Source organism: Leucopleurus acutus, assembly GCF_964270905.1.
Source record: "Leucopleurus acutus genome assembly, chromosome: 14".
Taxonomy (NCBI): Eukaryota; Metazoa; Chordata; class Mammalia; order Artiodactyla; family Delphinidae; genus Leucopleurus; species Leucopleurus acutus.
The window spans coordinates 31419619-31446814 of NC_139156.1; the positions used below are offsets into that span (position 1 = coordinate 31419619).

Sequence of the window (27196 nt, forward strand, 5' to 3'; positions counted from 1 at the left end):
TGCCATTAGGGTACTGAAGAACATAAGCCTCTCTGTGGCTTTTCTTACCAGCATAGTTAAATTATAATATATGTTACCCTTCTCAAACAAAATCTCAAAATTTCACCTATAATTTCTGGGGAATAAAATCCCAAACTTCATTTTGCATTCACTAGCATTAAAAAAAAAAAAAAAAAGCTTTGAAAACTAAGTATTTCCCACTAGAATAAAATTCCCATTTGACTTCATCATAGTAAAAAAAATTATGTAAACACAAACTTAAGATAAATTTAATTGAAGAAGACATTCGTTACAGATTTTAACAATGCTTACCATTCTTTAAACACCATATACATTATTAATATATACCGTATATTTCCAATCAATTCCGTTCTTAGGCTCAATTTAAGAAACACAATTGTAACAGGTTTTATACAAAAAATACTTCACTTCTAAGAAAGTAGACAAACTGCACAAAAACAGTACATGTATAATGTGCATAGCAAGATAGCTTGAAGCATCTATGTATGGCTTTCTTTAAAATAAAATTATTGGGGGAGTGGGCCCATTTGGGACCTAATGTTACAGTTGACGTATGTAAACTGTTTCACATCTTTTAGGCACTTGCTAACAATAGTGTTCAATCCCTGAAAACTGAATTTATCAAAAAAAAGAAATTGTACATCTGAAATGAAAACCAAAAAAATAACATGGGTAAAGTCTTACATATTCCTTTTAAATTAAACGACAAGTTTTATTAGTGCATGCACAGAACTAAATTGAAAGAAAATAAACTTTTTATGTCAAAAACTTTCTGTGCAAAATTTACATAACTGAAAGGTACAAAAATATGTACAGGTTTTAAATTCTTTGTTATATACAGAAAAGGAGCCCTGAAGTTTTCAATCAATGAAAATGTCGTAACACTAGTAGTAACAATGTAACAAAAATTATATAGTATGTAATTTTTTAATACAAGAACTCCATTGTCCAATGGTCCAACAAAATTTGATTCAAACTTACAAAGTGGGAAGTTTAAATTGATGATTCTGTTGTCACGAAAATATTCATTTTAAAACTCTACCTGTTGGGCATATCCCTTCGGAATCTGTCCTGAAGTGTTATGCACTGTCACTGAGTCCACTATTAATGCTTCTTCAATTTCCAACTGCAAACAATCAGTAATCTGCTTTGGGCTGTCAGTCATACTGAGAAGTTGCTAACAAAAATGGTTTGTCCCAATGTGGACATGTTCAGACACTAATAATAAACACAAAAGTATGATTTGCTTTGCTAATCTTACTTCAAAATATTGTTTCTGAGGAATAATTTTTAATTTTCAAGAAAAGCCATTCCCTTGGAAGTGCTTCTATGTTTCACTCTTTTTAAAGGGATGGCAACCAAGAAAAAGATTGGCCACTTGGTTTATGAGGGGACAAACAATTTAAATCAAATAAACATAGTTCTGTGGAAGGGAATCACTGGGGAATATAACCAAATTCAAAAAAATGTTCAAGTTCTTTAAATGAACTTCAAACTAGACAAAGAGTTTAATTCTTCTCTCGAGATTGCCCATCTACTGCAACGCTTGAGAGCCATTTAGAAAAAGAAAATCACCTTGGAAGGGTGTTCCAATCAATGACATGTAACACAGCTTACAAGGAAAAAAGATCTGCTTGTCACAAACTCTTATCAACCATCATATGAGGTGTAACTGTAGTGAGTTAAATGTACCCTCAAAGGAGCTTAACTACCTTCAAAAGAACTACATTTTGCAGATGTAGAGTAAGTTCTTTACCCAAGTTCTCTTCGAGTATCTTCACAAATGATGAGAAACTCCTTCAGTTCCATAATGAAAGAGCTCTCAACCTCTTCAGGGGAGCTACAGTTATCAGAATCATAAGGCTGGTGGAAGAAGAGAGGGAATGGGGCTGTCACCTGTTACTCTCTACTAAGAGTCACTAAACTTGGAAAACTGTTTTATCAAAATTTTTAGCCCTAACTTCCCGAGAACACATTTTAAAAAATTAAATCAAGGTATATCTGTGCTGATTAGTTTCTTTCAAAACTTACATGTGCACTGACAGCATTTTCAAATATCACACTAAAACTTTTGCTCTTCCATGGAAATATAGTCAACTTTTAAATGTTTAACTTCAGGTACTATATTGAAGTAAAAAATGTCTGCATTAGTAATTCAACCCACTATTTTCTTCTAAGGTACTTTTACTTTTCTTTTCCTTGGTAATTACAGTAAATTATTCTAACATGTTCCAATCACGAGTAGCTTCCATTAAATGTCTCTGACCATGACCAGCCCAAGCATCCTGATTGTCAAATACTCTACCACAAAACCAACAGTTAAATTTAGCCTTCAGAACATTTTCAGAGGTAGTTTTCACAATCTGGTAATTGTTTTTGCTTGTCTTTTTGAGAGTTAATTTTAGCACAAATCTTTCTTTCACAGAACTAACAGGTTTAAATGTTTTGTGCCTCTTGGGAAAATCATCGTAAGTTGTTTTAGAAGGGTTATAACAAACTGGTTTCAGTAACGCACTGATAGTTCTTTTTGACAATGAAACCTTAAGTACACGTCCATTAAATTTAGCAATAGTTTTCATTACATTTGCTACTTCTGGGGCATCTGCATCAGGATGATTCAAAACTACAACTGGTTGGTTTCTCCTAGGACATTTCACAAGCTGTTTGGAACTGAAGGGGAAAAGCCGCAAAGTTCTGATTGAATCTTTTGAAAGCCTAGGTCTGCTGAATCCGAATGATTCATGGACATCTTCAGGCTTTGCTTTTTCTTTACACTTTCTGTGTAATGCTTTTTTTCTTGGAGGTTCTTGGTAACTATCCCTACACTTGCGTTTACAGTTTCTGTTTCTAGATACAAAGGAAGTTTCAGAATCTTTACTTCTTTCATGAGTTTTTATTCTTGAACATTTCTTTTTCGAAGTCTTTTTCTTACTGAAGTTTCTCTCAATTCTACAATTTGTTTTACACCGTAATACCCTGGCCTCTGAATGGTCAGTGATACCTATTGGTTCCTCAGAAGATTCTGGGCATGTTGCAGTAGAAGTTATCACAATTTCATTTGCTGGCATCATATCATCTAGTAATAAGGGTAAGGCATCTCTAGAAGATTCTGGCTCTTTCTGCTCTCCTCCTATAGTCTGATTAGATGGTACATTGTCTTTCTGCAATGAGGACGCAGAGTTGCTTACTGACAGATTATTAGCAGCAGTCACATTTAAAACAGGGTTAAAAATTTTCAGCAATATTTTTTGTGGTGTTCCTTCAGGTTTCTTTGGCTGTATATTTTTATAATAAGTACTATTCTGGACTAATTTAGACTTAAGCAGCTCAGTCTTATTTGGCATCACACACTTTAAAAAAACAGCTTGTTTGCCATCAGGCAAAAGAGTGTAAAGAGGTGGTTTTGGAAAAATCTTGTTCTGCTGTTTTACTGAATCTGAGATATTCAACTTAGTGCCCTGATGCTCAGATACTGTATTAGGAGCAGGAACACCTTTCACTGAAGAACTTGCTGGCGTTTTAATAATGTAAGGGCCTTTTAATGACAAAGTATTTTCTGAGCTACTTTTCATGCTCAAACAGCTGCCAATGCTGGAACAAAGTGCAGGGGTTAGACAATTACTGTTTGGTTCTACTTTTAAAAAAGGTGTTCTGCAAGGCTCCTTACTTGTAGTTCCACAAGCTTGAGCATTCTCAGTTTTGACAGCAGAAACACCTTCAAGTTTCCCATTATTAAATGTTAAAATCATCCCAGGTTTCTTGTTTAAAAGGAGAGAGGCAGGGACACCTTGTGTATTAACCAATGGAAGTGGTCTTCCTGAAACATGTAATGTAGGCTTGTTAGCAACGTGCAATGGTACAAAAAAGCCTTTTGGAGTCTGAACAAAGATAGCCTTTTTTGGTTCTGAATTTACAAGTGGACTCTGCACATACAAAGAACCTACATTTTGCGTAGTGGCTCGTAGTTTGTCTTTTACAAGCTGCTGTGTAATTATTGCATCTGACTGAGTCTTAAGTAATGTGCCAAAACCAGAAATTCTAGGAGTCTTCTCTGAATCTCTCACATCTTGTGACATTGACAACATTTGTTTTTCTTTTCCACTAAATTTTAAATTCAGATAATTTGTAGCCACATTAATCCCCATATTACCAGATGGAATTGGAAAGAAGCCTTGTACTTTCAAGTCTTTTGAAGATTCAACTATTTTGTCTTCTCCCTCATGTTTCTGAAATGACTGGTCACAATGAAGCAGCAGGTCTTTGTCTGGAGTGTTACTAGAGTCTTGTTTTACATCAGGTTTTGCTTTTAATACATCTTGAAGTAACTGGTTTATTTCAGGTGGCAAAAGTTCTGACGCCTGTTGGCTCTGGAGAGAGAAAACAGATGTAATTCTAGGCATCATAGGTGATTCAACACTAGAAACATCATCCCATTTAGGCTTTTCAGTCATGCTCTCTAAATTCTGATTTTCATTAGTGTATAGGTTCTGCCCATCAATGTTTTGTCCTTTTTCTAAAACACACTGTTCTTCAATTTCAGCTTGTGCTTTTAAAGTTCCATCTTTAGTATTTAAACGACTAATAGATGCTAACAGGCTATCTGGGTTTGAGCTCTCCTTCCTCACTAGTGATAAAACTGACTCACTTATTGGTTGTTGAACTGCTGTCTTGCTTGATGAAGATTCTCTTTGAGGGTTTTCACACACTGCTGTCCCTGAAAACCTATGACGTTTATTAGAATTATTCACTTTTGAGTAATTATGAAAAGGTAATGATCCTTGGTTGGAAGATTCAACAGGTAACTCAGAGTTGACATAATTAATGCAATAGTTATGCATATCTCCACTGTTGTATGAGTTTGGTTTGGTAGTACAGGTGACTTTATCTTGACTTTTAATGGCACTACCTGATACCTCAGGGTGACACTGAGTAATATGACTTCCCCATAAGTCAACATTCTCTCTCGTTTCTACTTTTGTGGTCAAATTCACCGATGCTGTGCTCAATTCTGATGTTACTGGCAAAGGAGAAACACTTTTTCCATCATCCATTGTTGGAAGCATATTACTTGTTTGAGATAGCAAAGCCATTTCTTTTTCTGAAGTTACCTTCCCTGAAAGTATAGGAGATGAAGATGAAAATGGAGTAGCTGCTTTCATGTAAACTGTGTCATTTAACTCAGTTGTTACTCCTGTTAAAAATGCAGTAGTGTCCAAAGTCTGGGGTTGCAAAATTGCAGTATTGTCCCTTACAGCACCTGACTGTGAGCCTGGTGAATATAAATTCTGTTTATTGGTAGGCAACAGTTTTATTACAATATGTTGTTTTCCATCCACCATCTTAAAGCCCATAAACTTAGCACTGTAGTTAGCAGGAATTGTTATTCTATTATTTTTTACCATTAACACTGTAGGTCCTTGTACAGCAGTCTTCAAGAAACCTGAAGCAGAATTTGATCCCTCTTCAGCTCCATTACATTGCCCAGTGGACAGAAGAGTTGGCTTTTCTGACTCTGACTCAGCAGGTTTATCATTATTCTCACAGTATAGTCTTTCATCCTTTTCTTCATTTATATGTTCCTGAACAAGATGGCTCTGGTCTTCAGATTTAGCCTGTGTTTTGTTCACTTTTTTAAGCACTTGAGTGTTTCTTTCTATACTTCTGTCACTTCCATTGTTGATTTTCTTACGTTTCCAGAATGTCTTCCTTGATGCACCTATTTTATATCTTTTCAATATTAGTTTAAGTCCTGCTGAAGTCTTTGCCATCCTTTTTTCATATTTGTCTTTTTCCAGTTTTTCTTTCGCATATAAATGTTCTTTGTGCAAAGTTATAACATGTCTTACAAGGTGCTCTCTCCTGGTAGCACCATAGCTACAATATTGACAAGTGAAGGGAAACATACCAGAATGAATATGAAGGTGCTTCTGAAGCTCTCCTTTGGTTAAACATATATAATGGCATTTACCACATCTATAAAGGATTTCGTTATGTCTATGTATGTGCTGAACAAATGTGCCAACATCCTGGGTGGAGAATTCACACTTTTCACATTGAAAATTACCATTTACACAATGCATGGATGAAAAATGCTTTGTCAAGTCTAATAAAGTATATAAATTCTCATTGTTACAAATGTCACATTTTACTAAAGTAATTCTATGGGTTCGTCTATGTTGTTTGAATACCTGGAAGTCGTTTGCTGAAAAACTGCACATTTCACAAGGATATGAAGGTAATTCACCATGGTGCCACATTTGGAAGTGTTTCTGCAAATCATTTGGGCTATACCGAGTACTATCTCGGCACTTCAAACAGTTGAAGTTGAGTATTTTTGCAGACATTTTTATACCTTCTTCTTCAACTCTCTCAGACTTATGGAGTAACATACACTCCTCTACACAGCTTACAGTCTTTATACCGATAGATTTTCTTGCAGTCTGTGGTTTATGCTGAAATAATTTTCTGTATTTGTCAACTTCATGTTTCAATAGGACCTCATTTGGAATATTTATCTTCGGCAAAACAATTTTCACATTTTTTAGTTCATAATGAAAACTACTTTCTGAAATTTTTGGTTTAAGTACTGATCTGATAGTATCAACTCTCTCATTTTTCACATCATAATCTCTTTTTAAAGTATTCTGTTTTTCATCAAAAAATAAATGTTTCTGTTCAGATGGCATGATTTAACCAAAAATATCCCAATTTCTTTTTTTCCTGCAAACTCTTGAAGTTACTTGTAATTTGAACAGGAAACAATACTGTGCCGAGACATCTTCAAAATACCAGGACTTTTCCCACATTAACTCACCTAAAATCAAACAAAGAACTGAAATTTTCATCACAGAAGTATCAGTAAAATTCATATTTTAAGTTTATTTTGGCACAAAGCAAGAATGTTGATCAAACAAAAGACAGAAAAGACCTATTAAGTATTTTAAGAACAGCTTACCAAGAAGTAATAGTCTGAAGTAGAAATGACACTAATCTGGATCTCAGGAAATACAAGCTTTACTTCCAGCTCTGCTCTGTAACACTGGGTAAGGTTTGACTTCTCTGCACCTCAGTTTCCTCATCTAAAGAAAACCACAATTGGATATGCACCTTTAAGCTCTAAGATTTTATATAAAGTTGATACTACAGTTTTTAAACAGGATTTTAAAAATCTCAACAAGAGAGCCCTATAAACTTAAGTTCCACTGACACACATGGTTCCAATTATACATATATACCATTAACTTTCTCAATTACTTAGTTGACCCTATAGCTATTACCTTGTGAGAATTTCAACAGACTTCTCTGCAGATTTTCTACTTCCCTACTGCCTCAGGGATAATTTACGTTTAAAATAAAAGTTTCATTCACCTAAACAACAATAACAAAAAGACATTGCCTGCTGTCTCGAGTTAGCATTAATAACTGGTAAAAAAAGAAGAAATTAAAAGGAGTAACACATTTCCCTGGGGTACTCCTAAGTCTAGCTACTACTTCTGATTCCCTACCATTTTGGCTTTTTTTGTCCCTAGAACTAAGTCAGGTGGCAGCAAGGCAAGCCCTTGGCAGATTAGAATGTACCCATTACTAGCTGCCTCCATTAATTCAAACACTTACTGGTTTGTGTTACTCTAGACAAGTCTCAATCTCTGTGTTTTAGTTTCTTCATCTATAAAATGAAAAAAAAAAAAATTAGTATTTCCCCTACCCCTTTCACAGGGTTGTTGTAAAGATTAAATGAGGACACATAAGTAACAGAATTCTGTAAAGTACTATATAAACTGTAGCTACCACCATTACTGTATGTGATCACCATGTATGAGACATTATGATTCAAGGTGCAGAGGAACAGAAAACAGTAGAGTTAAAAAGATGTGACAGGGACTTCCCTGGCTGTCCAGTGGTTAAGACTCCATGCTTCCACTGCAAGGGGTGCGGGTCTGGTCTGATCCCTAGTTGGGGAACTAGGATCCTACATGCCACACAGCAGGGCCAAAAAAAAAAGGGATGTGACAATATATTGCTGAGAATGGAATCTGACTACTGAAGGTTCAGTAGTAAATATATCAAGCAGTACTACATTTTCTTACTTTCATGGTCTTAAATATGTATATGAGTAATAGATATAATTAGGTAAGCTAAAAAAATAAAGTATAAATCACATTAAGCTTCATCCATGTCTATCCAAAGGTCTCACCTCTAAACTTCAATTAATCTAAGTAACTAGGAACTTCACTGTTTTAAAAATCCCTTCTGAGAGAATAAAATTAAAAGTTAAATTACTTTACATTACTACTAAGAGGCCCTTTGAATATTTCTCAAACTTAAAACTTTTGGTTGGGTCTAAAAAACACCTTCAATATTTTTCAAATATATATATGCTAACTTGAAAATGAATTCATTAGAAGGGTATGAGTTTACTGAAAAAAAATTTTTTTACATACCATGCCTAATACAGTAAAAAAAAATATTAAATTTTTTACTATATTATTTAAAGCTAAATGTAAAGACTTTTTCTTCAAAAGTAAGAATAATAATAAATGGCTGGAAAAAAGTTCAATGATACCTGGTGGATACTTCACACCAACTGAGAAGATTCTCTACAGAGTATCACATTCTCAACAGTGAGTGACAAGCATCATGGTCATCTATGGAGTTTACACCATACCAGAATCTGAGGGTGGGGCTCAAATATGTGAAACTTTTAAAGCACATTAAGTAATGATTCTTCCACATTTGGATACCATATTGTGGTCACTCCAGACTATCCATACCCAAGCTTTTGTATTTCTATATATAATCAAGAGAAGTCTGTATCATAGGTTTCATTACAAAAGGCAAATTGCTTCTTATAGTAATATTATGTTTCCAAAAATGTATAATGCTAAAAAATTACATATTTTGATAATATTTCTAAATATCATCAACTTCATTTCAAAATACCTATATAATTTAAAATTTTTCTTAGAAGAAAACACATATCCCAAAGTTTGACAACCAGTGTGATTTAAATAACTTCATCAACTAATACTTACTAAAAAAATACCTACTATAAATGTGTTGCATTTTGATGAGTGCTATGGAGAGATGCAAAAACATGGTCCCTACCCTTAACTGCAGCTTGCAATCTAAAGGAAGAGGCAGGACAAATAAGTTAATATATTGCTTATTCAGATTGATCATCCAGCAACCGTAAGCTTCTAATACAAAAAAATAGAAAATAATTAAGTAGGATGCATGGCAGCCAAAACAGATGCCACAGAGTTCACCCATTAGTGTACATGCCCCTTCCTCACATACAAAACAATGCTGAAGGGCTTCCCTGGTGGCACAGTGGTTGAGAGTCTGCCTGCCGATGCAGGGGACACGGGTTCGTGCCCCGGTCCTGGAAGATCGCACATGCCGCAAAGCGGCAGGGCCCGTGAGCCATGGCCGCTGAGCCTGCGCATCCGGAGCCTGTGCTCCACAACGGGAGAGGCCACAACAGTGAGAGGCCCGTGTACCACAAAAAAAAAAAAAACAATGCTGAAAAAAGGGACCACCTCATTAAGAAATCCACTTAGCTTTTACCTAAGTCTGATAACTGCTAATTAACTGATGTTGAATGTCATTATTTTTTATATTTAATGTATGGCATATATAATGAAGCTTTAAGAGAGTTTGTGCATTTTAGGTATTTTGGGGTTTATCTGCCCTCAAATTTTAAGTTTGGAGAATGTGTTTTATTTTTTTCAACCTGTTTTATGTGGAAGCAATCAAAGATGACACCTGGTAGCAAATTATACTACGGTTGCCATCTATGGGGGGGAAAAATGTGTTCCATTAAAAAAAAAAAGGAAAGAAATTTTATTATAATTTTAATCTTCCAACCTATTAGCTAATGCTATTTTCACTACAGACCAATCTCTACACCCCACCAACAAGGATTACTGATTTTAAATCTCCTACTTAAATTACTGCCTTACATATATGTATTGTTATCTCATAAGACTTGAACAACATATCATCAAGCCTTAAAATACTATTTGTTTAAAGTATGACTGGCCCTTTAAAGTAACCCAGAGTTTGCTGCATCAAGATAGCAACTCAAGCCATTTGATTTTCTCCCTCTCCCAACTGAAACACAAACCAAAAAATATAATTAAAACAAATCCTACAAAATGGCAAGAAACTAAAACACATTCCACAGCTATGCCACAAGGTGTTTGGAAAGAAAAGGTCCAGAGAGAGAAGAGTGAAAACAAATGCTGATCAAGCAGCACTTTTAAAGCACCACTTTTAAAGAGGAAGCACACTAGGAGACATTCATTCAACCAATATTCAATGAGTATCTATCTATTATGCCCTAAGTAAAAAAGTAACAAGTCCACCCACTCCCTCTCCTAAACATACCTTGTGAGAGAAGTGAGGGCTTGAGAGGAAGCTTGTGTGAAGCCCTTTGGGGTGACAGAAGGCTCAGGCTGAGGTATGGGAAGAGAATGAATCCAGGGCTTTGAGCTGGGTTCAGAGACCAGACACAGTTGGGGGTTGCTAGCACCAGCTGTCAGGAGAGATGTAAAGAAGACATCATTTCTGAACAAAGATACATCTTCCTAAATCCATGGCCATCTTGTTCTGTTTAAGAGTGCTGCCTTTTCTCAATGTAAGTAAATTACTAACTCTAAGCTGTCAGAAGAAAATTACATTAACTTTCTCCACTTCTTGGAGAAACATCACTGGATGCAGCAGCTCAAAAAAGGGAAAATAATCTGAACACTCAGAGAAACCTCTCACCCATTCTCTCAACCAGCAGTGAAAACGAATAACTATAATGAAACTTACTGGAGGAAAACGGAGAAAGCTTAAAAAAAAAAAATCAAGTAGTGATTGGCAATGTCACTAAGACCTGAGCTAGTATACTGAGAAAAACAAAAAACAAAAATAAAACATACTGCCGGGCTTCCCTGGTGGCGCAGTGGTTGAGAGTCCGCCTGCCGATGCAGGGGACACGGGTTCGTGCCCCGATCCGGGAAGATCCCACGTGCCGCGGAGCGGCTGGGCTTGTGAGCCATGGCCACTGAGCCTGAGCGTCCGGAGCCTGTGCTCCGCAACAGGAGAGGCCACAACAGTGAGAGGACCCCACACAGCAAAAAAAAAAACAAAAAACAAAAAACAAAAAAAACCATACTGCCATGAAAGGGAGAACAAAGTAGATGGGGGAGAAATAATGGTTTTGCAAACAGGAGAAAAAAATTACATGGAGTTGTTGCTTTTTTTTTTTTAAAGCCTTGAATTTTCAAAATCAAAGGCTCCCCAAAATGCCAGGCAAGATTATTAGTGGGAAAATATAAAACTCAGTATCTAAACTTATCCTAGTAAAATGTTTGAATTAAAAGATAAAAATGAAATTTTACCAAAAAAGAGTGGAATGGGAATTACCTAAAAAGATATTCACAGCACCAACTTTAATCAGACATCAATATTAATCAGACATTTTACTCACAATTCGAAACACTAGAAGACAATGAAATAACATTTATAGAGTTCTGAGGGAAAATAATTAACCCAAGAATTAATTCTATACCCAGGAAAACTCTCATATGGGAGGGAAAAACACAATTTTAGATATGCAAAGATTCAGAGAATATACTACATATGCACTGTTTCTAGGAAAATTTTTAATACTTCAGCAAAAACCAAATTTCAGTCAGAAAAGAAAAGAACTAAAAAAATAATGTGATATAAAAGAAATATCTGTCAATAATAACATCTACAAAAGAGAAATAAATGTAAATATTTTGTAAACACAGTTAAGAAAGCAGAAAAGACTGGAGAATAGGAACATCTGCAAAATGACAAATATATAAGAAGCCCTTACAGAAAAATTAACGATGGGAAACAGAAGAGGTGACAATAGCAACAAAATTCTAGATACTGGAAAGGAGATAAGTAGTAAATGACCTTGCAGACTCAAGAAAACAATCCCAGGCAGACAGTGCAAACTAAGAACTAACCCATTTTATACTCTGAATCTTCAAAAGACTTAGGAACTGGCAGCACCAAGTCACTCTGAAATGGGAAGAAGAAAGGAGGAGGAAGATAAAATAAAGAGAATTTTGGAGAAAGCTGCTTGAGTTTTGGTTAGATGCTAAGATTCTCTTCCCCACTCCATCAAGCTAGGTTACTGCTGTTCCCCAACCACAGCAGAAGTCTGGAGGTTATTCTCTGCAGAAAGTAAAACAGAATCTTTGAAATACAGGATACCAGACACAGCTGAGAAAGTGGGTACCACACCAAAAAGAAGAGGATTAAATGACCATATACATATGAGACACAAACCCCATGCCATGCCCCAGTTGGCTCCTAGGCTAAAACAGGGCTACTAAAAATGTGGTTTGCTGATGATCCATGAACCATTTGTCACCAGTCCATGACAAGATTTGTACAGAAACTGAGTAAGCATTTAGAAACTGTAACAGCACTTTCACAGTGTTAAGTTTATGTCTGTTGAATCCAACAATAAAAATTTGGGCTTGTTTTGCATGCTTTCTTGTTAAAATTTCATTTTCTTTTTTGTTTTTTACCATGCTAAAAATCATTTTATTTTTCGTTCGATAAACATTGTGCATGGATTTCCTATAAAATTTCATTTTCTAGAAATAAAGGCACTACAACATACTAATGATGGGAATGTAAGCTGACAGAACTTTCATAAAAAACAGTTTGTAAAATATATGTATTTATTATAAATATAATAATTTTTATAAAATAATATAAATATAAACATATCTACATCTACATATATGCTGGGGGAGAAAGTACATTAACTTCCAATTCACTCCTAGAAATCTATCCTAAAGGTAATAATCAGATGTTCACAGAAGCACTGTTTACAAAATCACAAAATTAAAAATAACTAAAAGCCCAGCAATAAATACGGTATTTCTATTCAATGGAATATTCTTCAATTTTAAAAGCAACATTGTAAACCCACATTTATTAACAGGAAGAGATCCAAGACACATTAAGTGAAAAAAACAGAACTCAAACAGTAGACATGTTAGGATTTAATTTGTTCAACTATTAGATGGGTAGAAAATAGATGGATAAACAGACACATGGTCCCCTACAAACTCTCAGTAAGAAGTCAAGAACATACACACAAAAAATGTTTAGTGATTACTGGTTATCCTTAGGTCAGTGTTTCTTAAAATGTTATCCTTGGATTACTATGACCTCCACACTGGCATACTTCCTTATCATAGCACAAGCAAATAGCTTACATTTGGATGTAACAAGAATGACAATCTCTTTGTCCCTAGACCACACTATTATGAAGCTTTATCAAAAAAAGTGGCATGAATCCATGAAACTTTTGTAATTCTCAAACAAAGCAACTGACTTTGTGGTAAACCAACTAAGCTTTTCCTGAACAAACTCAAAATAGTAAACTTGACGCCAGTACAAAATTGAAGAATGTTGACACTAAAGGTGGACAAGAAATTAAAACAAAATAGGTATTATTCAACGCTGTCCTCCCCTTATCAACACACAGGTACCCAATTACACTGTAACAGCTACAAAGCTAATGGCAAACATAATACTCACAGAATGAAGAACTATGCTATTAGATGTCACTATACCTCATAAATTCATGCTATGAAGAGAAATTTTTTAATTTAACAATTAATTTGAAAGCCATGAGGTTATTTAAAAAGTAAGTAAAAAGAGAGTTGGCACCACCAGAATAGCAGTTATGTATGCACTGCTGTTAAACAAATAAAAAGTTGTATGTATTTTATACAGAAAACAAGTAGTATTCAACTAATAATACGATTCCTGATCTTGGTACATTGTTAAAAGAAAGAATAAAAATTGTAACATCAATCTAAATTTGACTTTTTTTTTCTATACACTATATAAAGAAATAAATAGCAAGTATAATGTTGAACTGTTTTTGCAGTAGTTAAGCATATAATTCTTTAATAAAGTACTGGCTTTGATCTGACAAAATTGTATTTATTCTTATTTTCTTTTCTAGTGTTCTCATTAAGTTTTGGTATTGGTATTATGAAGAATTTGTAAGATGAATTGGGGTACCTTCCATCATTTAATCTGCTCTTGAACAGTTCACTGAACATGAGACTTGCCTGCTCTTTAAAATTACACAGACTGCACCAACACACCATATGGGTCTGGTACCTCTTTAAATTTTAGACTTACAATCTTTGTAAGTTCTTCTACGGTTTCTGGGATCTTTGGGTTTTCTACTGCTTAAATCACTTTTGGCAATTTATGTTTTCCTTGAAAAAAAAAGCAATTTCCTTCACATTTTCTAAGTATACCTCCATAAACCTTACTTTTAACAATCTATCCTACAGAAATAAAAGCACAACATAGAGATATGAATCAGTAGCACTTAAATGTCCACGAATAGGAAAATGATTAAGTAAATTATGGAATATCCACATGAAAACAATATAAAGAAAGAGGTATATGTATTGAATTGCCTTGGAAAGATATTTATTGTGAAATTTTTTTAGTTTTCAAAAAAGGAAGTTGCAGACTAAGGCATGTAATATATTTTTAAATTAGCAGGAAAGAGCCTTGTTTTTATGTCAGAAGCAAAGATCCTATGAGTACATGTTTGTACATAGACAAATTTATAGATATCCTTCAAACTACTGATAACAGGTTAATTTATTTTAAAGGAATGACAGCATGGCACAGCAAAAACAAAATAAAATAAAACAAAAACAAAAAACCAAACAAACCAAAACAACAGGGAAAGAATCATCAGATCTCATAAGAACCTTGACTGAAACCAAGAAGGCAATGTCACTACCACAAGTCTTTACTGAGGCCTGCCTGTATATTCCTGCCCTTGAATTCTAGGAAATTCTGTATCCTTAACATAATTCCCCCTTTTCAGCTAACATTAGCTTAAACTAGCTTAAGCTAGTTTTATTACTTGTAACCAAAGTTTCTTTCTTTTTGTTTTTTTTTAATTGGAGTATAATTGCTTTACAATGTTTTGTTAATTTCTGCTGTACAAGGAAGTGAATCAGCTATATGTATACATATATCCCCTCACTCTTGGACCTCCCTCCCATTCCCCATCCCACCCAGCTAGGTCATCACAGAGCACCCAGCTGAGCTGCCTGTGCTATACCACAGGTTCCCACTAGCTATCTATTTTACACATGGTAGTGTATTTATGTCAAATCTAATCTCCCAATTCATCCCACCCTTCCCTTCCCTCCCTGTGTCCACACATCTGTTCTCTACGTCTGCATCGCTGACATTAAGTTAATAGATCAATGTTGACTGTGTTTATTTCACAGAAAGGAAGGTTTTGTGATGATCCTTTAAAGAGTTAAACGACTTAAACATGTAAGAAAGGAGGAAAGGTTATCTAGACTAGAAAAAAAGAAATATTAGAAGAACTGCAGGATCTAGATCACAGACAGAATGGCAAGGTTAAGTAAGAAGACTACAGAGGCGGGCTTCCCTAGTGGCGCAGTGGTTGAGAGTCCGCCCGCCGATGCAGGGGACACGGGTTCGTGCCCCGGTCCGGGAAGATCCCACATGCCGCGGAGCGGCTGGGCCGGTGAGCCATGGCCGCTGAGCCTGCGCATCCGGAGCCTGTGCTCTGCAACGGGAGAGGCCACAACAGTGAGAGGCCCGCGTAACGCAAAAAAAAAAAAAAAAAAGAAGACTACAAAGGACAAATTTGAACTTGAAATGAAAGGTAACAAGGAGCCATCCATATTACTTTATGAGCAGAGAGTTATGAAAGCAGTACTTTAGAAATAGTATTAGAATGCTACTAGACAGCAAGATATATTGGAGAAAGAGAGTAAAAATAGAAGTGAGAAAACTAAGAGGACTAAGTGACAATCCAAACAAAAAAGTGAGGAACCAGAGAACTGGCAGTGTTAGCATATGTTAGGAATCACACAGTAGGTACAGAGAAAGTTTTTAAAAGATGATTCCCAGAATAAAATGCCAAGGATAGAGACTTAGAGTGAATCAAAAAGTGCCATTCCTGGAGAGTTTTTTTTGCTTTCTACAACAGAGTTTTGTTTTGCTTTAAAAAGCAAAAACATTCTACAGTGTTCAGCTTTAGTGAAAAGGTATAAAAAGAATCTATGTGCTAACTCACAACGTTCTAGTTGCTCAAACATTAAACAAAGAACTAAAAAAACTCTTAGTTTAGCCCTATTTGTGACTCAGCATGTACCTCTGTAACCTAACTTGTCACATTAATTGTCCATACACAGTTAAGAAAACTGATTAGTCATTATTTTTTATAACTACTGCATTCCTTGAGTTATTGAATTTTTCTCTGCAGAGATAACTGAATGCAAAACAATCATATAAACATACAATTGGAGACAGAACAAAGCAGCATGCAGCAGGAAGAGCTTGCTGAAAAACATAAAGTTCTGCCTAAAAGGAACCTAGACTACACAAAATACTAAAACTCTTATTTTCAAAGCAGAACCTATTTTATTTTATTTTTTAATTGGGGTATAGTTGTTTTACAATGTTGTGTTAGTAGAAACTAACAGAACCTATTTTAATGTCCTCAAAATAAACTATTATCTTTTCATGACTTGGAACATTTTGGGCTTACTCTTTTTGTAGCTGTTTTAAGTTTTTAAAAAGTTTACCCCAGAAGCTGACACCTATCTTATTTTAAACAAGTGAAAAATAAATATTGTAGAAATTTATATTGAAAGTCAGCTCCCTTCAAATCATTGTGGTCTAATGACCTAACTTACCACAAAAAAGAGAAATAAAAAGTTAAGTATGCAAATGTGATCAAGTACAGATATAGAAATATTCAAAATGCTAGTGTACATGTAAGCCACATACCATTCAGGTAGATTTGTGACACTGGTATACAATTATGAAGGAGTTTAAAATAAAAATTAAAATACAGAAGCAGTTCCTGACTCAGATGAATCTTCTTTTTACTCTCTGAAACTATAACTGCTCACTGTACACACACACACAGCCCAACACATAAGATGCTTTCTGCTCCCCAATATATACACCTATATTTACCTTTGTTCATACTGTTTCCTTTCACCAGGCTTGTCATCCCTCTTTCTCTTAATTCAATTCTGGTCAAACTTCTTTTCTAATTCTACTTCCTGTAGGGACATGAAACATTCTGCAATACACACTAATTTCCCCCCTTCTCTGAATATTCATTTCAAGGATAGCCATTGCGCATCACTTTATTACACTTTTATCGATACATCATTTCATTTTTAAGTTTTACCTCCCAAGATAACTTATAAGCATCTTAAAAATAAGTTCTATTTCGTATTTCTCATTTATCCCTCACAAAAACCAAGAAAACTGGGCACACAGGGACCTAACAAATTCTTAATTCATTTATTCTTTTATTTTCATCTCTCCATCCCCACTGGCATCATCTTAGTCCACTGTCATCTCTAACTTGGATTAAAACAATAGTCTTCCTAACTGGCATTCATGCTTCCCCCCTGCCCACCAACCCTTCTCTGAATCCATTCTCCACACAGAAGCAAAAGTGATCTTCTTAATATAAAACAGGTTACAATATTCTCTGCTTAGAACTCCTCAGGGGCTTCCCAAAGCACTTAGCAAGCAAAATTTAATCTCTTGGCCAAGGCCTGCAAGAAACAGTGACATCTGGTCCTGGACTTCACTCTTCAACTTCATCTCATGCCACTCTTCCCATCTGTAAATATACTCCAGTAAGCTACCATATATAGACTCTCAGTTCCTCGATATTCCCTTCCTATCCTTCTTATCTCAGGCCTTTGCACCTGCTACTCCCTGCTTGAAATATTCTCTCTCCCATTCCTCAAATGGTTAGATCCTTCTTATCTTTTAGGCAGCTCAAATGTCACCATCTCAGAGAGGCTTTCCCCAACCTATAAGCCATTCCCTCCTCAAACAAAAAAAATTGTTCCCTATTTTAGCCCCTTGTATTTCTTTTTCTATAACATTTTCCCCTCTGGCAATATTTTATTTATTTGTCAATTTATTTTCTATCTGTCTCTACCACTGGAATAAAAGCACATAAACACATGGACCACACCTGTCACGTTCTTTGCTATACCACCAGCATCTGGCACAGTGCTGGCCTTGTAGCTAGCACCAAATATGTGCCGGCCTTTGTTCTAAACCTTGGGAATACAGCAGTGAATGAAACAGACAAAAATCCCTCCCCTCATGGAGCTAACACTCTACTGGTTATTTAGATAATATCAACATAAGTAAATTATATAATATAGTCAAAGGTGACAAATGCTGTGGAGAAAAACAAAGTAGAGAAGGAAAGGCAGAACCAGAGTTCTAATTTTAAATACAAAGTCAGGGAGACCTCACTTGAAATGGTCTGTTTTGAGCTAAGATCTTAAGGAGCTGAGGCAGACAAGCAGCATTCCAAGAAAAGAAAAGAAAGAGTAAGTGCCAACACCCTGAGTGTGGAGTGTGCCTAACATGTCCGGTGAACAGCAAGAAGTTGGTCAGTATGATGGGAACAGAAAGCACCAGAGGGAAAGCAGCCGGAGAAGATGAAATCAAAGAAGAAATGAGGAGAGCTGCTGGAGCATTTCGGGTAGAGAAATAACATGAGCTGAATCGTTTTTTGAAAAGATCACTTTGGCTGCTATGCTAAGAACCCAGTATTTGAGAGGGAGGTAAAAATGGAAGCAAGGAGACCACTTTGGAGACTATTATACGACAATTACCCAGGTAAGAGATGGTGGCTTGGTAGAGACAATAATGCATGGTCAGACTTTGAATATATTTTAAAGATAGAGCCTATAGGATTTGCTGACAGACTAAATTTGGTCTATGAGAGAAAGAAACACACCAAGGATAACTCTGAAAGTTCTGACCTCACCAACTGGAAGAAATGCGTTGCTCTTTACTAAGAAAAGATAGTGTGGGAGTAGTAGGTTTGGAAAGGATATCAAGAATTTGGTTTTGGTCATGTAGAATTGGAGATATCCAGTTGACATCCAAATGGAAACATGGAATGTGTAACCGAATACAAAATACAGAGGTCTAGGTGTTAAGATAAAATTTGGGGAGTTATTAGTCTGTGTATATATATGTGTATGTATTTTTGTATATAGAACTGAATGAAAGGGGTAAGTAAAAAAAGAGAGAAGTCCAAGGCGTGAGCCTTAAGATACCCTAACATTTAGAGGATAAAGAAGAGAAGAGCTGGTGTGGCTGAAAGGAATGAGCAGTGAGAATGAAGGTAAATTAGGAGAGTGGTACCCTCAAAGCAAAGTGAAGGAAGTGGTTCCAGAATTATAATGATCAACTCTGTCAAATAAGATGAAGACTGAGAAATGACCCCTGGACTTAATGTCAAGAGTGCTGGTGACACTGATTAGAATGGTTTCAGTGGCTCACAAACATGAATTTAAGAGAAAATGGGAAGAGACATAGAGGTGTAATACAGACAACTGTTTCAAGGAATTTTACTACAAAGGACCAAGAAATAGAGGAGTTGGAGTTTTTTGATTTGTTTGTTTTTTAAAGGTAGAAGAAATTATAGTATGATTGTATGCTCATAAAAATGATCCAGTAAAAATGTTAAAATTAGTGATGGAAGAGAGAAAGAAAAGAAATGCAGGCAATGTCCTTTAGTAAGTGAGAAGAGATGCAATCTAGTGAACAAGTGGAAGAGTTGAACTTAGAAAAGAACAAAGATAATTCACCTGTAGTTACTGGAGAGAAAGAAAAGGACATCAGCAGGTGGGTAGATGTTATTGTGAGAGGTTGTGGAGAGAAATGCCTCATTTAAGTCTACGATAGGGGTTGGCAAACTACAGCCAACAGCCAATTCTGGCCTGCTGCCTATTTTTGTAAATTAAGTTTCATTGGAACACAGCCACATTCATTCATTTACATATTGTTTATGGCTGCTTTGGTGTTACACAGCAGCTGATAGGTACAACAGAAGCCATATGTCCACAAAGCCTAAAATATATACTACCTGGCCATTTATAGCAAAAGTTTGCCAATCCTGGTATATTGGAATCTCTGTTAACTCTTTGAGCTGAGGACCAGATAGAAAAGAAGAAACAAAGAAGAAAGAAGAAAAAAAGAAGAAGATACACAAAGAAGAAAGAAGATAAACAAAGACCTAGGAAACAACAGCATTTAGTGAGAATGACACATTAACCTATACATCATTCCTAATACCTGGAGCTCTAAACAAATATTCTATGAGTAATCAAACATTACTTTAATTTCACTCCTTATCTCTTTTCAAATGTTTTTATAACTATTGCTATATTAGTTTTGAACTGGCTTTATCTCTACAGAGGAGGTATGGTTTCGCCACTGTACTAAGGGAGCTCTCAAAAAGAAGGAGGTAAGAAGAAATTAACTACATATAAAACACAGAACAGCATCGCAGGTTAATTACTTTTTTTTTTAATTTTCAAGGTGGATGGTTATTAGCAACAAGATCTTTTCCATGACAAATAAATATACACCACTTGAATACACTTATTTTATATCTTAGCATCACAAAAATGGTATCACACTGAAAGAAATACAAACATTTTACTCAACGAAAGCTCCACCTTACTAGAAAGAAGCAAAATTTCTGCCTGGCTTTCCAAATACCTCACACATAGATTTACCTAAAACAGCCAACCTTATTTCCCATTACCTCTCATTCCCCCAAAATACAAATTGTTATTGTCAAACCAGTCTCCTCCCAATCTTGGATGAGCACTTAATCATTTTCAACTCCATCCATTCTTCAATTATTCTTTATGCCTATCAAAACCCAATTCATAAGTCAAAATCCATTTGAAGTTATATCTCCTTTCAAGAAACCTTTCTAGACTGGGCCAGCCCTCACTAATTTCCTATCAGAACTCAGACTTACAACCCATATGACTGTGCGTTCATTTAACCTTTTTAGCCATTTGTATTATGTTTCATGTATATTAATCTGGATTACTTAACTAAACTATAAGCACTTTGAAAGCAAAGAGCTCCTCTTATTCTTATATATTACTAAAAAGCTAAGTACACCACAGATTATTCTCAACACACGCTTGTTGATCTGTGTAACCTAAGTATATAAAAATGTGCTGTATTAGAAAAAGTCCACCATCCACTCAGCCAAGTATGTACAAACCTTGACTACCCAGGCAGGTGCACATACTTGTACACACTACTATGTATCCGATAAATATTTGTAGATTGAATGAAGGACTAAATACATGTATAATGAATGAATGCATGCATGCATGCATGAATAAAAGGTATCTTTTATAAGGCAGAGGGAAAGGGCAAATTATGTATGGACGTGAATGATCAACTTGAAGCTATAGATCTTAAATTCATAAAGGCCATATATTCATCAGGAGGTTTTCTGCTACAATCCAATTCAAACTAATTTATATGCAGAATTTTGGGCCAAGGGACTGGAAAGGACACCAGGGTAGCAGACAGAATCAAAAAAAACCCATAGATACCTCATACCATGGCTCCTGGGACTAAAAGTGGTACTCTATCTCCATCTATCTCCCATCTATATGGCTTCACTTTCATCTACTACAAATGCGGTTCTCATACACATAGGAAAGAATGTCACTAGCATCCTCCCAGATTAACGACATTAGAGAAAAGGGAGCATCTTTCTCCCAGCATTCATATATCAATTTCAAAGGATTCTGATTGGCTCTGCTTGAGTAATGGGCAATCACTGTTGCAACAGGGATGACTGGGCTTGCGTTATAACACTGACTCATAAGACAAGACACCAACCACTCATAACAGGGGAAGGATGGTTCCCCAAACGAAGAGATACTGGGTTGATGAAAACAATATGCATACACACATATATATACGTCTTCTACCAGCCACAACCTCTAACAACTCAATTTTAATTAGGAATTGGTGATGACTTTACCATATTTTGAAATTATTTGACTTCCTATAAAGCCAATATTTGTTTTCAGCTATTACCACTTTTTGAAATGAGACCCACATGAAACCCACTTAATTTTCCTAAGCTTCAAGTCATGCACCTGCATTCCAATATTCTGACACTGGTTTCATGCAGTCACACCAATCATGATTTTAAAATTTTAGTCAGATTTTGATTATAATTTTTAAGCTCAGATAATCCAAATCATTTTGATCTGTTACCATACAGCAGTCTCTTATTTACTTCGTTACATGTGAAGCTTTCATTGTTCACCATGTTACTTTTTTTGAGTAGTTTGGCTCAAACTTAGCAAAGAAAACTCTTAGCACTCAGCATTTACTTTCACTGTTAAGGAGCAACACAGTACCCATGTGAATCTCACGGTAAGAGATCAAACAAATGTTATATATGAAGAAATGACACATGTAAATGAACATAAATGATAACCTGGTATCTCAACTTAGCTTTGTTGTTCTCTTACTGTGGTTGTTATATTACCTTAACTTTTAATAAAATAATTTGTACCTTTGTGAAAAATGGCCTGAAAAAAAAAAATCCATCTGCTAGTAAAGTTCACAGAACATGGTTACGATTACTAAAGTAATAATTTAAGTTGGTATAGTCTACTTAAATTATTTTAGTAGTTACACAATCTTATTCCTAACTTAGGGTTCTACTTATGGGTATACATTTGGTGAGGGGAATTATATGATACTGTGATATCCCCAAATCTATCCAACACAAACAGCAAGAGGCACTTGTGTTTCAAGGATAAATATGCCACGTTTTTGTACAAGGGTAAAGTATTTTCCACTGAGTGCAAAGCTTTCCTTATTATAACACCATGGATTTGTTGGCAGGCATTTTTCCTTCTTTTTGTCCAAACCAGGATATTCAGACGACTGTTTCCAGGAAACCAGTCATAACTTCTATAGTGATTCCTAAGTCCCTTTTCTGTCTCACAATGCAGATATCATTAATCACAATACAAATATACATTAGATAATTTTTATTTAGGTGCATTACTTTGCACTTACTAGAGCAAAACAGAAACACTCTTCTGGCCATTTATACAGCTTCAAAACATCTTCCTACCATATTTATCTCCATCATCCATTACCTAGGAGCCCTTAATGTCCTCTTTATACTTAGAAGGATGATACAGTTAAAATAATCTTTAGATTTCTAATGCAATGTTGAAACATAAACTATGAAACAAAAAACTACTTTTTTTCCTTCCATTAAAATGAAAACCCACATGTATTTTATTTAGGCCAAAAGTAAAACTATAACTTACGGAAATTCATATATAGGTAACTATTCCATTTTGCCCAATATTAAAACATATTAACTTACTACTTAATAGACTATGTACTATAGTACTTCAATCTTCACCATACCTCTTTCTTCAAGGAACAAAAGGCACACAATTTAATGCTTGGACAAAGCCACAATCAGGAGCAGTGATCAAAAGAAGAGATGATATCTGGAAATGAAGACCAAAATTTTAAAACTTTGACTGCAAAAACTGTCAGTAAAATGTTTTTAAACTTTTGATTCAGTTATGCTTCATAGTCAATGTATGTGTATAAATTTAGAAGAAAAAAATCTCTCTGCACTTAAGACAAATAACCTATCATTGACACCCAGTGATAACATGTCATCAATTTACAAGTCACAAAACTCAAAGCTTAGAAGGGAGCTTAGAATCAATCTAATTCAATATCTTCATTTATTACATGATAAGGAAAATGAGTCTTGTCTAAATTCACAAAGCTAGAACTAGAATCTGGATCTGATTCCAACCTAGATATCCTACCATGATAATGCTACCTCTTAATACTCACTTCTGATATCTATGGTTCCATGAAAACTGCTCACCATGTGAAGCCAATACCCCATATAGAACCGAAATACTCATAGCCTACACATCTGATATAAGATAACTAAGAATACTTCCAACTTTAACTCTTTTCTTTTGCTTATAGTGCTTTGCCAAAAAACTTTTAATAGAGTAACTGAAGGAAACTGGGCAAGGTCCAAGTCTTTTATCTTTAAAAAAAAAAAAAAAAGCTGTATTAGGTGATCTACAGTACACAATGCCTTAACAAAAATAAACAGGAAAGTAAACAATAAAAGTATATTAAAAGAGCATGTTTAAAGTATATTTTAAAGTCAAACTGTAGAGTTATGCTAAAATATATCCCCTCTGGAATGTTTCAAGATATAAAAACTTTGGGATCACAACAGACTACACTATTACCAGACAGGATAGGAGAAGATCTGAAGTGTGATGATAAAAATCGCAAGCATTTAAAAGTTCATACATTATCAATGTGCAAAGTAGATATTCACTGTGGTTGCTGTCCTTTTATCCTTCCCAAATAACAGACATAAAACGTTTTGAATTGATACTTGTACTTACTTTTCGTGGCAACAACAAGGAAATATTTGGATGTGCAGAACAGGTGTTAGATACCTACATTTTTCTCCCTCCCCACCCTTTTGTTAATTTTCTAGATCTAGGATTCATCTTATTTATGAGAATTTTAACAAAACTCAACATGGTCTACTATGCTTACCGTCCTCATGAAATGCTAACACCCTGAAAAAAGTTAATACAATGCAATGTCTTAATGAATTTCAGGAAAATTCAGTTTTGCTGAAAGATAATGAACCCATTTCTATTGACTTGCAGTTAAACTCTGAAAAATGTTAGGGTACTTCACAGAATCCATTTAAGTGATTTCTATCTGTTCAACTTGAGTACAATAACTTTACAGTACACTCAAATCAGATCCCTTCCTGCATGAAAAACAATTCAACCATTTCAGTAAACTAGGCCTAACACATAGACGTTCAAAGTTAACGAAATTCCCACCCTGATGTACAGTTTGGTGGTATGTTTCATCATCATGACAACCGCTCAGAGTTCAACACTATTATGTATTCTTTAAACATTGACTTATTTTACTTTTCTAGTGTTTTTTTAAGTTTTGATATCCAAACATACCCAACGAATGTTTTCGCTAAAATTGTTCACAAACACTAAACGCCCCCAAATTTAAACCTAAAAAGAAAACTGAACCTGGACTTTTGCATTCAGAACGTTAAAGCTACCGTATTTGTTTCATTGGTCTACTTAAGAGCTATAACATTTTACCTTACATACATTCATCCTATATATTTTCAATTACCATAGCCATCTAGGAAGAGACTGTCTACTACTTGACAATAAGGACATCATGTTAAGAACAGACTCAAAATGGACCCTACAAGTAAGAAAGCCAGTTACAAAGAAATCCATCTGCCACTGGGTGTGGTTGGGGTCTGCACGGAAGAGCGCCCTTGGCCAACTCTGGAGGAGGGCGCGCGCGCCAGAGACTTGAGCATATCTGCAACAACAAAAAAAAGACCTCCAAAGACCACAGACTGAACCCACAATGGGGACGCCGTCGAGTCGGGGTGCCGTGGACCTGCGAACCTACAGCTCGAGGGGTGCGGTCTGAGGGGTGCCCAAGCAGTCTCCACCAGCCCCGGTACGCGCCGAGTGGGTGCTTCGAGCGCCGCGCGCCCCGCTCCGTCCCAAACACCGCGCCCGATCCGCCCCTTCCTCCGGGGCTCGGCTGCCCCTCGGGCTCGCGGAGGCACACTGTGCCGCGCTCCCGCTCCAGTTCCTGGACTGTGGGAGACTGCGGAGTTCAAAAAGCCTCGACGTAAAGCAAGCCCAGGCTAAAGGACTGAAGGATAGCTCTGGCAGCTTAAGAGCGCCTAGAAAAAGGACCGACTTCTCTAGAAAAACTTTGCGACAAGTTAGGCGGAAGCGCTGAATGGCCGGGACTATTTAACAGACGCTTCCTATCACGAGAGGCGGAACCCTGAGAGGGTTCGGGGGGTCCTGCAGCCCCCACAAACTCGCCCTTTGCTCCCTGGCTGGCTCTCTATAAGTCCCGGCATCCTAACAGGTCTGGGCGGCCCCGCTCACGGGGAATACCTGTCGTGGTCCCCATTGCCTGCGAGTCCCTGATGGCGGCCATTATGCTTCCATCCGGGTATTGCCGAAAAGCCGATCGCAGCACTACCGGGAGCGCTCGCTGAGGCGGAGGGATTCGTGCCGCACCTGAGGCGAGCGGAAGAGGACGGAGGCCGGCAGGGTCCTCCCCCCACCCTGGTGAGTCTAGGCCACGGAGCTGGGCTCGCTGCTGACCTCTCGTTTAGCGCGCTTCACGGGTGCCTGACACGGCAGTGGCTCGCTCCCCCCCTTGGCTCACCAGCAGCTGGAGAGAGCCTACTTTCAATGGAATGAGAGACACACCTCCATTCTATGCTCTTCAGAGAAGACATCAGAAGCAGGAACTGTGCTCTTGGCAAACCCTTGCTTGACTGGGAATGGTCTCAACCCTGAGATTTTAATCATTTCCGGCTTTGCAAATGGCGTCTCCCCCACTCCTTCCTTTTGACATGGCAGGGTTTAGCAGCCATTGCAGCCCATGTCAACGAAGGAAGCTGCCACAAGCAGCGCTGGAAGACATATTGAACTCCAAACATGTACATATTTAATAATTGATCTGAAAACCATCGTTCAACAAGGGAGGCTCTCATCCCCATCAAAGGAATCTTTTCCAACACTACACACAGGGCTGACAAAGAGGTCAATTAATATGATTAGGTTTGCGCCAGGGGCCAGTATGGCTCTTCTATCCTTTAGCGGATTTCTGAAATGAAATCTATTGATTGACCTCACTTTTTTACATAAATTACCTTCCTTGGGAGGGGGTGGGGATTGTTATGGTGGCAACTTTTTTTTAAATGAAAAAAATAACGTGACTGGAGGGGAGGGATATGCCAAAATATTAAAAGGGGCAGTGAGATAGAATTTTTGTCTTCTATTTTTTATGTTCCATATGTTCTTAGGAAGTATATATGCCGTTTGTGATTGAAAAAAAAACTTTTAAAATGTTAAACATTTTTCACTGTCTTAAAGTATGCTTTTGAAAATGTTGACGTGTAACCATACACACGATTTTCTGCATCCTTTAATAAAAATGTACTCTGTGGAATCCTCACTCTGTCTTTAAGGAATTTTCTTATCACTGTCTACTGGTCTACATAGTTCAAAAAAAGGAAATGAGGGGTAGTACACATTAGGTGTGTTCATATATCTTGTACTCGTATGCCTGTATAAAACACACAAGGAGAAATCTTACATAAACACCTAAAGGAATG

General features: G+C 36.3%; 1 protein-coding gene across 7 annotated transcripts; it reads right to left on the reverse strand.

Moving 5' to 3' along the window:
* On the reverse strand, positions 1-26012 carry ZNF518A (zinc finger protein 518A). Of its 7 annotated transcripts, XM_082854460.1 has the most exons (7): positions 25965-26012; positions 23371-23456; positions 17071-17159; positions 10411-10558; positions 7636-7687; positions 6977-7100; positions 1-6835 (listed from the first exon to the last, which is right to left on the reverse strand). In XM_082854460.1, the coding sequence occupies exon 7, from the start codon at positions 6705-6707 to the stop codon at positions 2238-2240; it is 4470 nt and encodes a 1489-aa protein (XP_082710586.1). In that variant the 5' UTR covers positions 6708-6835; positions 6977-7100; positions 7636-7687; positions 10411-10558; positions 17071-17159; positions 23371-23456; positions 25965-26012; the 3' UTR covers positions 1-2237. The 7 variants fall into 7 exon arrangements, with proteins under 7 accessions (XP_082710586.1, XP_082710583.1, XP_082710588.1 ...); XM_082854457.1 differs by lacking the exon at positions 17071-17159; XM_082854462.1 differs by lacking the exons at positions 7636-7687; positions 17071-17159.
* Positions 26013-27196: the final 1184 nt, after the last annotated feature.

Bases quoted from the DNA above. Each gene is read 5' to 3' on its own strand.
- ZNF518A (XM_082854462.1), bottom strand. From the start codon at position 6,707: ATGCCATCTGAACAGAAACATTTATTTTTTGATGAAAAACAGAATACT.